At 37.2% G+C, this 16,095-nt stretch overlaps 2 protein-coding genes across 12 annotated transcripts in view; one reads left to right on the top strand and one right to left on the bottom strand.

The window, feature by feature from the left end:
• ABI2 (abl interactor 2) overlaps window positions 1–16,095 on the top strand; it is a 102,207-nt gene that overhangs the window by 73,226 nt on the left and 12,886 nt on the right. For 8 of the 11 annotated variants that reach the window (XM_027123584.1, XM_027123573.1, XM_027123627.1 and 5 more), the window contains 2 exons: window positions 3,405–3,563; window positions 13,630–13,713. In XM_027123584.1, coding sequence (XP_026979385.1) covers window positions 3,405–3,563; window positions 13,630–13,713 — 243 coding nt within the window. The remainder of the gene's footprint in view (window positions 1–3,404; window positions 3,564–13,629; window positions 13,714–16,095) is intronic. The other 3 variants (XM_027123619.1, XM_027123663.1, XM_027123643.1) reach the window with 1 other exon arrangement.
• The window catches only part of RAPH1 (Ras association (RalGDS/AF-6) and pleckstrin homology domains 1), a 119,722-nt gene continuing 111,282 nt past the window's right edge, over window positions 7,656–16,095 (bottom strand). Inside the window, exon 16 of the mRNA XM_027123543.1 lies at window positions 7,656–7,841. Coding sequence (XP_026979344.1) covers window positions 7,713–7,841 — 129 coding nt within the window. The 3' untranslated portion in view covers window positions 7,656–7,712. The remainder of the gene's footprint in view (window positions 7,842–16,095) is intronic.

The raw sequence follows: 16,095 nt of genomic DNA, 5'->3' as shown, positions 1-16,095 counted from the left end.
CTCACCTAGAGTCAATATTTTAGTAATTAAATTATAATTTAATAACAGGTGCTGGTTCCTAGTCTGCACCGAATCAACATTTGTTGTATGAGTGAATAATTACAGTTTTTTAACAAAAAGCAAAGTAAATGCCTTATTAACAACTTATATCAATATAATCTCTTTTATGTAGTATCTTTGAATCACCCACCAAATACTTTTTTTTCTTTTCTTTTTATTAAGGTATAATTTATATACAGTAAAATTCACCCTTTCTAGTATGGACTCATGTGAGTTTTGACAAATGTATACAGTGATATAACCACAGCTACAGTCAAGGTATAGAACAGTCCTATCATCCCCAGATTTCCTCCAAGCCCCCTTTGTAGGCAGTCCTTCCATTTCACTCATTTCATTCTTAGCCCCTGGCAACCTCTTGATCTGTTTTTTTTTTTCTTCTAAAGTTTGCCTTTGTAAAAATACCATAAATGGAAGCATATGTAACGTAACCTTTTGGGTCTGGCTTTTTGGCACAGTGCATTTGAGATTTATGCATTATTACATGTTTTGTTCCTTTTTATTACTGAGTGGTGTTCTATTGAATGGATTTACCAGAGTTTGTTTATCCCTTTCCCAATTGAGGGACATTTGGATTTATTTCCAGTTTTGGGTGATTGTGAAAAAACTGCCAAATACCTTCACACACAGACTTTTGTGTGAGCATAGGCTTTCATTTCATTTGGGTAAACACCTAGGGAGTAGGATTGCTGGGTTGTCTGGTAAGTGAATGCTTAACTTTGTAAGAAATTGCATAATTGTTTTCCAAAGTGCTTGTACAATTTTGCATGCCCACCAGCAGTGTGTGAGACTTCCAGTTGCTCTGCGTACTTGTTAGCACATGGTGTTGTCATTATATACATATATACACACGCACACATATATATATGTATATTTAGTTTAGCTATTCTCATAGGTGTATAATAGTTTCTCATGTGGTTTTGATTGACATTTCCCCAATGAATAATGATGTAGAACATCTTTTCATGTACTCATTTGCCATCTTCTTTGGTGAAATGTCTGTTCAAATGTTTTTGCTTCCCCTCACACACATTTTTAATTGGGTTGTTTGTTTTCTTATTGAGTCCTTTTATATTCTGAATATGCCTTTTATTAATTGTGTGATTTGCAAATATTTTCTTCCATTTTGTGACTTACTTTTTCATTCTCTTAATGGTGTCTTTTAAAGAGCAGAAGTTCTTTATTTTGATGGTCTCGTTCATTGCTCTTTTTTTTTTCTTTTTTCTTTTGGGGATTGTGCTTTTAGTGTTGTGTTTACAAACTCTTTATCTTACACAAGGTCACAAAAGATTTTTGTCTTGTTTTCTTCTAGAAGTTTTTAGTTTCAGGTTTTTATAGTTAGGTCTATGGTAATTAAACTATAGTTTTGTTTTTCAGCTCAAAGCAAAATAAATGCTTCATTAATGGTTTGAATAGAGTCTTGATTATGTAGTGTCTTTGGATCACTGATGGCTTATAACATGGGAGGTTTTAGACTGGATCTAACTATATAAAATTCATAATGGTGTTAAATATCAGAGTTTTTAACTTGATTATTCTAGGTTTGTATTAGGGTGTTACAGACTAATGCCTAAAATGCCAGCAATGTGTGATTCAAATGACAAAATATACCTTCTAAAAAATAGCTTATTAGTTTACATGCTTTTACATTTTTATCATGGCTGTATAAATTGACAGTGGATTGTGCTTGAGCTTGACTACTCAAGATTTTTATACAACAGAATTGAGTTTTAGGTTTTGATACTGTCGTATGTATGAAGAGTAAATCCTATAGCAGCTCTTGAGTGCTTCTGTAATATTCTTTATATGAGTATCCATATGAATCCAAGTTTGATAAATTTAACAGTTCCTGAAGATCAGTTTTAGTCACGTAAAACCATTTTACAATCATGGAAAAGAAGAAAAATTGTTGTGTTTTTCTCTTTTCGCCTCTTCCCTTCCCTTCTTCCCTTGTCCTTTCTCCTCTCCTTTCCCCTCCCCTCCTCCTTTTCTTCCGCTCACCTTTCTCTTCCCTCCTCTTCTCTCCCTCACTCTTCCCCTTCTCCCATTCCTCCCCCTTCTCTTTTCTTGCCTGCTCTCTCATGGGTGCTCTAGTACTTGGTCTGTCTGTACAGTAGGCCCTTAGCTAATGATTTTAAGCAGAATTGGAGTCAAGATAAAATTTAGGAACTGGATTGAACTAGGCAATTGGATGGATTAGGAAAGAGTGTCTTCTGTTGGCCTTAGTTGTTGAAGTGCTCTCAGAGAGCAAAATGTATGAAATTGCTGATAAATATGAACACGTTCAGGATCATACTAAAAATTAGATATTTTTGACAACACTTTTTGTGTCTTAGCTTTTTTTCATAATTGTAAATTTGTTAAACTCTAATTTTAAGACAAAATAATCTAAGTTTAGAGAAGGATATTTTTGATTGAAAAATGTGATTTGGAATTATGTCACTTGACCTTTTGCTGAAATATTTTATTATTTCCTTTAAACAAATTGGCTTGCTACCTTAAATTTATTACTATTATTATTATTTTGGAATAAAACTGTGTGTCAAACATTTTTTCTTTTTCTTTTCTAAACGTTTTTCTCATCTTGTTGAGTTTAGTTTTCAGTGTTTAATTGCTGGTGTTTTTTTGGAGGAAGTGAGCAATAAATTTTATTTTATTTTATTATTTTCTTTTTCAAATTTGTTTTTATTTTTGACTGTGTTCGGTCTTCGTTGCTGTGCGTGGGCTTTCTCTAGTTGCAGCAAGCGGGGGCTGCTCTACATTGCAGTGCATGGGCTTCTCATTGTCGTGGCTTCTCTTGTTGCAGAGCCACGGGCTCTAGGCATGCGGGCTTCAGTAGTTGTGGCATGTGGGCTCAGTAGTTGTGGCTCGCGGGCTCTAGAGCGCAGGCTCAGTAGTTGTGGCGCATGGGCTTAGTTGCTCCACGGCATGTATGTGGGATCTTCCTGGACCAGGGCTTGAACCCCTGTCCCCTGCATTGGCAGGAGGATTCTTAACCACTGCGCCACCAGGGAAGCCCCCCATAAATTTTAATTGTGATGATTTTGAAACCCTATCAAATTACTAATTTAATAAAATCATAATATTAATTAGTAATCTATTTAGATATAGCTTTTCCAAACCTAATCATAATTTTATTTACCTACTTGGCTGCTTTTGCACTTGGATATACTGTTAACTGAGAAATAACTGTCACCTTGCATTAATATTTGTCAGATGGCAATTAAATTAGCTAAATATTGTTATTTTTAATAATCTTATTAAGATTCAGGCATTGTACCTAAAGTATTTCATTGTCTGAGTTAATTTTCTTTTAGTGACAAATTTATGTTCTGTCCCTTTTCCAGGTCATCCTGTTCAGTTCTACAGCATGAATAGACCTGCCACTCGCCATACTCCCCCAACAATAGGGGGCTCTTTGCCCTATAGGCGCCCTCCTTCCATAACTTCACAAACAAGCCTTCAGAATCAGATGAACGGAGGACCTTTTTATAGCCAGAACCCAGGTTAGATTTTCTTTTGCAGTCTGTGGAATATATCTAATTAAAAATCTTCAATTACACAGAAAAAAACCTTTAATTGCGAATGACTAGTACATGGTAGGTGGTTAGTACTATTTGTTGAATGAGTGGAAGAATGAATACAAGGTTGCTAATACTGTATTTTCCAGTTCTCTTTTTAAAAATCAACATGGTTTCCATATAAAGTTGCAGAACTTAATTTTTTTTTAACAGTTTTAAATTTATTTATTTATTTATTTAATTTTGGCTGTGTTGGGTCTTCGTTTCTGTGTGAGGGCTTTCTCTAGTTGCGGCAAGCGGGGGCCACTCTTCATCACGGTGCGCGGTCCTCTCACTGTCGCGGCCTCTCTTGTTGCAGAGCACAGGCTCCAGACGCGCAGGCTCAGTAGTTGTGGCTCACGGGCCTAGTTGCTCCGTGGCACATGGGATCCTCCCAGACCAGGGCTCGAACCCGTGTCCCCTGCATTGGCAGGTAGACTCTCAACCACTGCACCACCAGGGAAGCCCCAAACTTAATTTTTTTGAACGGAATCTTTTTTAATGTGTTAGTGATTATTTGTTTTTTAAAATAATATTTGCTGAACAGTATTTCCTTCTTATTTAATCAGATACCCTTGCTCTATGAATAGCAAATAATGAAAGTTGAGCATACATGAACAGAGTTTATTAGTGGCAAAGGAAAAGGGAAATGACATTTTTGAAGCTGCTTTATGGTGGGCAGTTAGTTATACTATCTTTTTCAATTCTCCTACCAAACCTATAATGGAAAAACTGGGACTTGGACAGATTGATCCAGATATAACAGTCACCTTTCAGCTGCATCATGCATACAGAAGAACTAATCTGGCACATATTTAATACTAAACATAATCATTTGTTTTGCTTCTTCCCCAGAGAGGGTAAGAGCAGATATTATACTCTGTGACTACTGTGGACATGTTACGTGAACTTACTGTGTTTTTCTGGATTTTTGCCAAGAGGCCAGTAAGCCCATGTGTGATCACCTGTAATATTAGGGGACAGCCCATTCCATCTTGGATGAGCCCTGAATTGTATGGAGCTGAAATCTGTCTACCTTTTGGTGAAACCTTGTTATATCCTTTGAAATCTTGCAGAAGAAATTTGATCCTCCTCTTACATAAACAGAGCTTAAAGAATGCTTTTATATTTTTTATATCATTTGATTCTTATAATCATGTGATCGTTTTCATCTGTATTTTACAGGTGAGGAAACAGGCTGAGGTGATAATCAAGTTAGGATTTGAATTTAGGTCATCTGACTCAAAGTTCCATGTTATTTCCATTGTACTATCCTATCCTACCTACCTTCATATTAAAAAAAGTCTTTCTCTTACCCTCCCAAGGGTAGGAGGGTGGGATGGAGGATGCCAACATTGTAATGTAAAGTGCATGAGAACCTGAGACCTTGTCAGTTTTTTAATCTGTTATATCCTGGGAATAGTGCTCAGTAACTGCTTGTTGAATGTGAAATGAATCTCTTGTTAACTTTATTCAGATCCCCTCATTGTTTTGGGTTCCTCTTGTAAATTAAATACCATAAATGACTATATAGTCTAACCAGTGCACACTGTAGTGTGATTACCATCTGCCTATATGGAAATAGACTTCTTTTTTAAAAAATTTACATTAGATTATTTAATTTGAGAAATATACATGTGCATTGTTTTACCCAGCGATCACATTATGAGTCTTAAAAAGGAGTAGTTTTTCTTTTCCTAGTAGTTAACTATGACCAAATTAAAATCTATAACCTTAAAATTTGGGGGGTTATTCTTCTCTTATTTGTTTTTAAATTTTGTTTTACTGAAGTATAGTTGATTTACAATGTTGTGTTGGTTTCAGATGTACACTAAAGTGATTCAGTTATACATATATCTATCTATCTCACTGCTGTCTTTGACCACACTTAATGATTTTGGGTGTGCCATTCTTCTTAACTCATTTTGAGCTCCATTTTGACAAATATGCCTGTCTTTTCTCACATTCTACTTTTAAATCATGTGTTCCAAACCCATATTTGTACAGGTGCTATTTTGTACTTAAATGAATATTTTATTTTTAAATTTTAATTTGTTAGATATGGCCTGTTCATAGCTCTGCTGAAGATAAGCTCTCTCCCTGACCCTCTTGGAAGTCTTGACAATTATTTCTCATGACCCTTATGCCCTTCCTTACCCTTAAATAGAGTTTTGAAAGAATGGTGTCAGTCCAAAATGGGGCAATTCTGTAATGGAGCTGAGAGATGCTTTACTGTTACAGCTTGGGACCAAGTGTACATGATATTCAGAAAGTATATACAAGGGTATTTCATGCTGTATACATGTACATACCAAAATACTGGTCTTATGAAAACCCTGATTAAAAATTCCACCTCTTGGTGGAATTTATTTGAAGGCTATTTATTTAAATGTGTTTTAAGTACATATTTTAATACTTCTTTGTAAGTCTGATTTTAACATACTTGAAAGTATATGTTAAAGTAGAAAAATAACCTACTCTAAGAATGATGTTAATGAAAGTATTTTTCACACTCATGGGAAGTATAAAGTGAATTGAGATTTTTTTTTTTTTACATCTTTATTGGAGTATAATTGCTTTACAATGGTGTCTTAGTTTCTGCTTTATAACAAAGTGAATCAGTTATACATATACATATGTTCCCATATCTCTTCCCTCTTGCATCTCCCTCCCTCCCACCCTCCCTATCCCACCCCTCCAGGCGGTCACAAAGCACTGAGCTGATATCCCTGTGCTATGCGGCTGCTTCCCACTAGCTATCTACCTTACGTTTGGTAGTGTATATATGTCCATGCCTCTCTCTCGCTTTGTCACAGCTTACCCTTCCCCCTCCCCATATCCTCAAGTCCATTCTCTAGTAGGTCTGTGTCTTTATTCCTGTCTTACCCCTAGGTTCTTCATGACATTTTTTTTTCTTAAATTCCATATATATGTGTTAGCATATGGTATTTGTCTTTCTCTTTCTGACTTACTTCACTCTGTATGACAGACTCTAGGTCCATCCACCTCATTACAAATAGCTCAATTTCATTTCTTTTTATGGCTGAGTAATATTCCATTGTTGAGCCTTCAGCATAATGTGTGAGGCAATTTAGTTAGTTTGTTTTCATGTACTTCTCTCAATTAAGTTCTGCCTTTCTTCTCCGGGGATTTGGTAACTGTTTAAAGAGGCTGGCTACAACTCAGTTGAATAATCAGAGTGCTTTTTTCTAAACTAAAAAAAAATTTTAACTAAATTATGTTCTTTGAAAAGTTCTTCTTGCAACACTCTTAATGCTTTGTAAGCCAGTATTCGAAGGCTGTTAGATGCACTTTCATTTTATTTGCATTAGATTATTATGTAAGTCTCTTGTATTATTACCACTGGTCTTACAGTGGTCCTTGTTTTTTCATATTTAAAATGAGAAAATTTGTTGTGCTTTCTCAAGTAGCTAATTCCCTGGTTTAACAGTGATCCCAGATTTGTGTTTTATGAGCATATTTTTTGCAGCTGGAGGCTTGACATGGATTTGTGCTTCTGAGGAAGTGAGCTGACAGGCTGGGATTCATGTGACTGTAAATTCAGTGAGGTTTTCTGTGAGCTGTAAATCTAACAGCACTGCTACTATATTTGGTTTGAGTTTGAAATGACGTTATAACATAGGAATTAAAATAAGGAGCACCCGCTGCGTAGTGCCAAGTCCTAAGAGCACAATAATTGTTTTCTAATGAGATTATTTCAGAAGCAAGTTAATGAAAGGAACACTTCATTTAGAACATAAAATGAATCCTATTTGGTTCTCATTGTTTCTTAATCTAATCCAGCCAAAGAAATAGGAATACTAGTTTATCATTCATCTTGTCATCAGCAAGGAGTGTCATTGAAACAAATAGGGCTAATCACAAGTTTTAACAGTTTTTACTTTCAATATAAATATGAAGCACCTTGGTGGTAAAGAAGAATATGCATATGTATTTGTACATGTACATTTACATACATTAACCTAGTTTGGTAAGTGTCTTAGTTTGGGCTGCTATAACAAAGTACCATAGACTGGGTAGCTTATAAACAGTAGAGATTTATTTCTCACAGTTCTGGAGGCTGAAAGTCAGAGATCAGCATGCCAGCATGGCTGAGTTCTGGTGAGAACCCTCCTGAGGTTGTAGACTGCTGTCTTGTTGTATCCTCACATGGTGGAAAAAGAGAGAAAACTCTCCATGGTTTGTTTGTTTGTTTGGCAATGCCTTTTAAAAAAATTTTAAATATAATTTTTAAAGGTTACTTTCCATTTTACAATTATTACAAAATATTGGCTCTATTCCCCATGTTGCATAATATTGTGCATCCTTGAGCCTGTCTTTCACCCAATAGTTTATACCTCCTACTCCCCCCTGCCCCATATTGCCCCCCTTCACTGGTAACCACTAGTTTGTTCTCTATACGTATACTGTGAGCCTGCTTCTTTTTTGTTATATTCACTAGTTTGTTGTATTTTTTAGGTTCCACATATAAGTGATATCATACAGTATTTGTCTTTCTCTGTGTGACTTATTTCACTTAGCATCATGCCCTCCAAGTACATCCATGTTGCTGCAAATCCATTTTGTTCTTTTTTATGACTGAGTAGTATTACAGTGTGTGTGTGTACATCCTCTTAATCCATTCATCTGTTGATGAACACTTAGGTTGTTTCCATATCTTGGCAATTGTAAATAATGCTGCTGTGAACATTGGGGTGCATGTATCTTTTCAAATTGTTGGGGGGTTTTTCAGATATATACCCATGAGTGGAATTGCTGGGTCATATGGTGGTTCTGTTTTTAGTTTTTTGAGAAATCTCAGTACTGTTTTCCACAGTGGCTGCACCAATTTACATCCCCACCAACAGTGTGCAAGGGTTCCCTTTTCTCCACATGCTCACCAGTATTTGTTATTTGTGTTCTTTTTGATGACAGCCATTCTGACAGGTGTGAGGTGATATCTCATTGTGGTTTTGACTTTTATTTCCCTGATGATTAGTGATGTTGAGCATCATTTCATGTGTCTGTTGGCCATCTTCATTTCCTCTTTCGAAAAATGTCCTTTCAGTTCTTCTGTCCATTTTTTAATCGGGTTGTTTTTTTGATGTCGAGTTGTATGAGCTGTTTATATGTGTTGGATATTAATTCCTTATTGGTCATGTCATTTGCAAATATTTTCTCCCACTTAGTAGGTTGTCTTTTTGTTTTGTTTATGGTTTCCTTTGCTGTGCAAAAGCTTTTAAGTTTAATTCGGTCTCTGGAGTTCTTTTATAAGGGCACTAATTCCATTCATTCGGGCTCCACCCTCATGAGCTAATCACCTCCCAAAGGCCCCACCTTCTAATACCATCACATTGGAGGTTAGGATTTCATATGAATTTTGGGGAGATATAAACATTCAGTCCTTAACAGTAAGGAATCAGTAATATGGTGTTTAAGTACTAAGGCCTTTGGTAAAAGATATCTTACATTTTACTACTTATATTTTCTTTTTTTAAAATTTATTTATTTTATTTATCCCTGGCTGCATTGGGTCTTCGCCGCCGCGCGCGGTCCTTCTCTAGTTGCGGGGAGTGGGGGCCACTCCCTGTTGCGGTGCGCGGGCCTCTGACCGCGGTGGCCCCCCTCGCTGCAGAGAATGGGCTCCAGGCGCACAGGCTCAGTAGTTGTGGCCCACGGGCTCCAGAGCACAGGCTCGGCAGCTGTGGCGCACGAGCCCAGCCGCTCCGCGGCATGTGGGATCCTCCCGGACCAGGGCCCGAACCCGCGCCCCCCTCATTGGCAGGCAGACTCCCAACCACTGTGCCACCAGGGAAGCCCCCTACTACTCATATTTTCTTACAACAAAGACTAAAAAAATCTAATTCATAAAGTGGAATGTTGGTTCCAAGCAGTTTGAGTGTATATAGTTATATGAGAAAGAGGAATTTCTGAATGAGTATGGTGTTTTACACAGGGAAGATATCAGGCTTCCCTGAACGATATTAAAAGCAACTAAAAAGACACAGTGAGAAAACAATGTTGGGTTGGTGATATTGTAAAAGAAAAGCCATAACGCATATTCTTTAAATGATAGCTAACTTACAGCATCACCATAAATCTCCAGAAGGATACAGATGTGGTGGGGCTTTAGCAAAGTATAGAGAGCAATCAAGAAGCTATTTTCCAGTCCTCATTTTAGGCAGTCTTTAGCTTTTGTTAGTGAATGTTTACTCTAGGGAGAACAAAAAAGCTAGAAAAACCCGAAAAGTTTAAGCATATTCTCAGATGACCAAGTAAACCAAATAGACCCTTTACATCGATTATTAAACACAAGTTATGTTTTTAAACTGTGTGGATTAATTTGCTACTTTTTCTCGGCATAATGTCAAACGATGTTTTTTTTTCACTTGAAAAGGAATAAGAAAAATGGCCCAATTCTTTTAACCCTTCTGAGACTACAGGAGTGATAATTATTTGGTAACGCTATTCTTTTCCATCAAAAAGCTTCCCTTACTGAGTATGATTAGTTAGGTTCACTTTTAAATACTCCTTGTTCTAAGTTACTATCCATGTTTAGAAAATATTTCACTCTTAAAATAAATTGCTTAAATTATTTCCCTCACTGGAATGTAAAATATTTGCAACTAAACTTGAATGGGCTGTCAGATGTATGGCCTCTACAGGTGATATCTTTAATGGTTTTAGAAATAGTATTTAGAGTGGTTATTCTGTCTAATTTTCTTAGAGTATTTATAAAGCAGTAAAAAAAAAAAAGCCTGATTTTTCTTCAAAACTCTTTGTACATTTTAACCTCAAAGAAGATGCTCCAGGATTTTGTAAATAACCAGGAAGGTCATACTTAGGAAGTCTGTATATTTCATCAGCACAGACTCATCCTCTAAGTTTGGTTTGCTTGCAGAGCCTTTTACAGTTTGTATACCTCCGTGTTGCTGAGTGAATGTAAGCTATAGTCCTTATAGTTCTACTTAAGATCTCTCTATAAACTCCAGTCTCTTCTTGAGCCTTTCTCTTCACGTTAACTTCATTATTGTGTAGTTTGAACGTAATATTACTGAATCTAAGTTTGGAGACGTTTCGGTGATTATAGGGAAAGGGTTTTGTCTTGTGAGGAATCATCTTAGCGAAATAGCATGGAAACAAATTGATAGTTACTTTCTGCTCTTGCCTGTTCATGAAATACCTCAGACTAGAACTGATTATTGCAAACAGTTCGTCACATCACAGTCCTGCTTAAATTCTCCTAAAATAGTTCATTTTCAGTTCGACTCTGAGGAAGATAAATCTAGTCTAAAGTAGGATCTTCTGGTTCACAGGTTTTCTGATGAAATCTCCATGACCAGAAAGAAAATGCTGTAGTAACTAAATTAATTTGGACCATGATGTAAAAAGTTTGCCCTGGGCAAAAAAAGTAGAATTTGGGGCAACCTTTGTAAAATCCATATGGAACTGAATTTTTTAACATGCGTTGGATTGGCTTTGAAAAAAATCTAACTTGTTTTGTTACGATGTAATTCTGTTTAAGGAAGATCTGGGACTGGTTTTTACCTGGGCTGCTGTTAGGCTTCTTAAAAAAAAACCACTAGAGTTTCAGACCTTCACTTTCAAAACAAGAAAAGAAAAAAATATATATATTCATTAAAAAAATAATAAACTCAACCTACCTACAAAACCCCTGTTCTAAGTTAAGTACCTTACCATTCTTTTTTAGCTGAGTACTAGAAGGTCTTTTTTTTTTTTTTTTTGATGAGAAACAATGACTGAAGTGGGAAATTTCCTGCTTTTCTGTTACAGGGGAGGTTGGGATGGGTGCTAACAGAAGAGGGACATTTCATCATCTTATATTCCACTTTTCTAGTGCAGTTGCTTGTCTGCTGCTGTCTCTCAGTTTTATCTACTTTGTTTCTGTTGCCTTCTCTGTTCATTGTGTCTTCTTACCCCAAGTTTGGGAACACAGGGTGTTGTGAACATATCAGCAATTGTTCCAAGCCTCTGAGAGTGGGACACAGACACACAGCTTAAGGGTTTACTACCAAGCAGTATGACTTCAGGGAAAAACATAACCACAAGGTATCTTTTAAAGAAAGGTACCAATTTCTAGGGTTATGTGACTCTGTCCCTTAAATCTGAGATATTCTTCAGGATTATCTGCTTAACTCTTGTCTGCCCATTATAAGTATATGTTCTGCCTGCACTTACCCATGGCACAACCGTTATCTTTACTGATTACTGCCACCTCTGTACCTCTTGATTTTTCCCACAGATTCAACCCAGACTTTCCAGTTGCCTTCCATATTTATGTTTTAAGTTACTTTCGTACATCTCATTATTTCTCCCTGACTTTTCTATTCGCCAGCCCATTTCATTCCCTGTACTACCCACCAAGGTTAATGTGGTTAATGGCACCACTACCTTCATAGGTAGGAAGGATAAAAATCTAAGACCATCTTGAGCTGTTTCACTCCTTCATATGCTTCCTGGGTTAGACTTTCTGCATACATGTTTTTTTTTTTTTTAATCTTTGCAGTTACTCTGTAAAGTAGGTTGCATTACCTCTTTCATTTCACATTTATGGATTAAGCTCAAAAAATAACTTGCTGTTCCAATAGCAGCGAAATAGCAAATCAGGGATTTGATGCTAGGTGACTTTAAGTCCAAGGTGTTCCCACTAAGCGCTCTTTCACCTAACATATAAGATTCTTACCTATTGCATATCTACCTGCTCATCTTTCCAGGTTTTGTACTTTCTCTCTGGGGCATCTTATGCCAACCATATGGAAATATTTCTGGTTCTCTGAGCTGGTCATGCTATTTTATACCTCAGAACCTTTGCCTCACTTGGTTCTCGGCCTGTCTTTCTCGACGCCTGTCTGCTTGTCGAACTCCTTTTCTTCAGGCACCTGCTCAGAGGTTACTTCTGGGTAGCCCCACCCCTACTCAAACCCTGACCGCCCTCTCTGTCACCACCATGACACCACACCATCACCAGTGCCTCTTCCACTACCCATCACCACCACCACCTGCAGGGAAGTGCTACAGATGTTGTTGGGTTAGGGTTATTATTTTGTCTTCCATTCCTAACTAGAATGTGATCTTTTTGAGGGCAGTGACTCTTACTCATCTTTTTAGTTTTATTAGTCTTCACTGTGATTTGAAGCTAATAAAGATGTTCTGTCTTTATAAGAAGATGCACACCATACTGTATACCCATTCCGAAGGAAACCATAACTGTAGAGTAATCTTGGGAAGTTGTTTGGCATGTACCTGGCTTATTTATGTATTTATCTACATCAGACGTTTGTTGAAGGCTCACTAGTGCTAGGCGCTGTACCAGGTGTTTAAAAGGGAAAGACAGCTTTGGGGGGAGAGGAATGATTTGAATGAGGCTGGCATTTTTCTGTAGCTTCAGGGAGAAAATGTGCCTGGAATAGGTGGTATGAATTGGGACTGTGAGAAATTGTAAAGACACAGACCTGACTCGAAGAGAACCGTTTCGATATTGGTCTCTTAGCAGAGTGCTTGCACCTTAGTGGGAAGTCAGTGAATATTTGTTTAATCAATGGCTGAAAACCAATTAATTTTGCCTGTTAAATGAAGTAATGAAAAGTATAAAATTAGGATGTTGGCATGTAATGGTTTTTTCCCTTGTGTTGATGAACATTTAAACTTATAACCTTCAAGGTAAAATTCAGAAAACCAAGTTATTCATGGTAATCTGAAGAAATTCTTTTTTTGAGAAGACATGCTATTGACATGAAGAGATAATTTGCCATTGTATGTAAGAATAGATCTGTATATGATGAATGCTTCCTGTTGTAAGTTTTTAAAACTTCCCTAATACTTTGTTTTGTGTGCTAATGAGTTATCCCTCAAAAGAGGATCCTTAAGATAGCTTGTAAAATGTTTATGCATAGCGGTTTCCCTCCTTATATGTTTGTTTTATTGTGTTACCCTTTCCGTTTAATGTAACTTGCCCTTACCCCTTACCCTCCGCACCTTTTTGTTTTTGCAGTATCTCTTGCTCCTCCTCCCTCCATCCTACAGGTAACTCCTCAGTTACCTTTAATGGGATTTGTGGCCAGAGTCCAAGAAAATAGTAAGTTTATGTCTTCTTTATGCTGTAGATCAGATTCTAGGCATAAAATGTCATTTATATATGATTGGCTGAATAGTCATTCATTCACTGATACTTCAGATATTTGAATATTATGAACAGTCATTGTATGAGCAGCTAGTGTGGATGGTAAAATAATTACGATGAAATTCTCTACTTTCAAGCAACTTAAAATCTGGTAGTGAAGATAAGACAAATAAATATAAAATAAGGCACATGTAAAAAGAAAGGTCACATCTAATTGAGGAGGTGCTCTTTAATCACTGGATATCCCACACTTTTCTCTGGGTTGCTCAGACAATTAGTGGTCTGTCACTGGAGTTTTAGGGTTTTGTGGCCGGCCTGAGAATCTTCTTCCAATCCTGTGATTCCAGGTGTAAAAATGGCCATGCCATGGTGGGTCCCAGGGGACTAAATTGTCAGTCTGTCTCCCATGAGGCCTCATAGATTGGCAGTGAATTTAAGCTGGCCTGTGATCTGGTGTTGAATCATGCAGGATCAGATAACTAATTGTATTGACAGGTCGAGTTTGCTCCTAGAGAAGCATTAAGGAAGCTGAGGAGACTGATGTCTACAGAGCAGGAGACCTGTATCTGTATTTAGTGAGGAATTGCTAAAGCAGTGAACATAGTCTGTATGATAGATGAGTTCTCTTCTTGTGAGCAGTCTACATAGGAACCATGTCACAATCATAAGGCTGTACGGGTGTGGAATCTGAACTAGGGGAATTACGCTAATGAAGGAGATAATGTCATGAGGCTGATGTAGCCTAATGCATGCATCTCATAACAGGGATGGCCTCAACCGTGGGACAGAAATATTTGCATTCTGTTGCTTAGGACTCCTGCTCCTTTGGAAATGGGCATTGCCAATACTAGAATGTAAGCTCTATGAGAGCAGGGATTTTTGCTTGTTTTTCACTGGCTATTTCTCCAGCACTTAGTGAAGCATCTGACACAGAGCAGGCACTTTGAGTCCCTCCTTTTTTGTGTGCTTCCATAGCTGACTAAATGCTCCCTTTGTATCGACACATTTCTTTCTTGTATTTTAACTGGTTATAATCCAGTCTTATTGGCCTGAGGGCTCAGTGTCTCTTTCAGGTGCCTTTGCATCTCTGTTTGCTAATTTCTGAAAATAGTCCATTTTACCTCTGCTTATTGGAAGGTACCCCAGTGAGCACCTCCAATATTTACCACAGTGTGCAATATTTACCTTTTAGGATGATCTTTTCTCATTTCTTTCCATAGTCATATACATTTTCTCACCTACAAAATGTATAAAAATAAGAAACTTTGTATATGAGGTGAGCCGTGGCTGATTTTACAGGCATAGCAGGACTTATACATTCAAATGAATGTTGTCCTCTTCAAAACACTCACCTTGGAAAGATATATACCTGCCTTTTGGAATGATCTTTATAGCTTTCAAGTACATTATTTTGAAGATAACTCTGTGGTAGCAGATATTTACTTTATATTAAGTTTGATGTTTGGAAGAAGTCTGGAATTATTTGGAACCAGTTATACCGGGCTAAGTAATGCAGCTGTGATTCTGTTATTCTTCTTAAACCCTTCTCTGGCTCCGCATTGCTCTTTGGATAGAGTTCAAACTGTTACAAGGCCCTTTCTGCTTAGTGCTGTCCAGCTTCCTCATGCCTCTTTCTACTGAACTTTGCTCAGCTCTTTGAAGGGCTCCTGCTTTGTATTTTCCTTTACATCTGACATGAAATATCTACCCCCACCCTGGGCCATTAACTCTTACTCATCCTTCAGGTTCCAGGAAGCCTTTCCTGACCCACATAAGAGATGTGGTCTACTGCTCTGTTTTCCATGATGACTTAAAGCACTTACTGCACTTAATTGTAAATGCAAGTTTGGTTGTCCATGTCTCCATGACTTTTGCTCACTGCTGTATTCCCAGTGCTGAGCATCGTAGCTGGCCATGGTAGGCTTTCAGTTGATGCTTTTGAATGAATAATGAAACATGACCTTAAAGTTGTTGAATTGATCTCATTCCATAATAGTGTAGCTTTTAAGATAAGAGGCACTGGAGTTCAAATTCCTGCTCTTCCACTTACTGTTGGAGTACTTAATCTTGGAAAGCCAGTTTACACATCCATAAATGAGGATTAAAAACACCACCTCCCAAGGTAAAGATTAAATGAAATAATGTATTATAAAGTGCTGAGTAATTGGAACATTTTAAGTAAAAAATAGTAATCATTTTGGCTAAACTTTATTCAGCATCCATCAGCACTAACCCAAAGGGAGGAGAAAGTCAAGCTTGGGGATTTGGAACAGTATAGTTGGTGGGAACACTTCTCTTGCCTACTTATTTTTTGAAAGATTATTATTTTCAAGTCTA

Source organism: Aethalodelphis obliquidens, unplaced genomic scaffold, assembly GCF_003676395.1.
Source record: "Aethalodelphis obliquidens isolate GAN/ISIS:26980383/991018 unplaced genomic scaffold, ASM367639v1 scaffold2, whole genome shotgun sequence".
Taxonomy (NCBI): Eukaryota; Metazoa; Chordata; class Mammalia; order Artiodactyla; family Delphinidae; genus Aethalodelphis; species Aethalodelphis obliquidens.
This window is presented reverse-complemented; position numbering and strand designations above follow the sequence as displayed.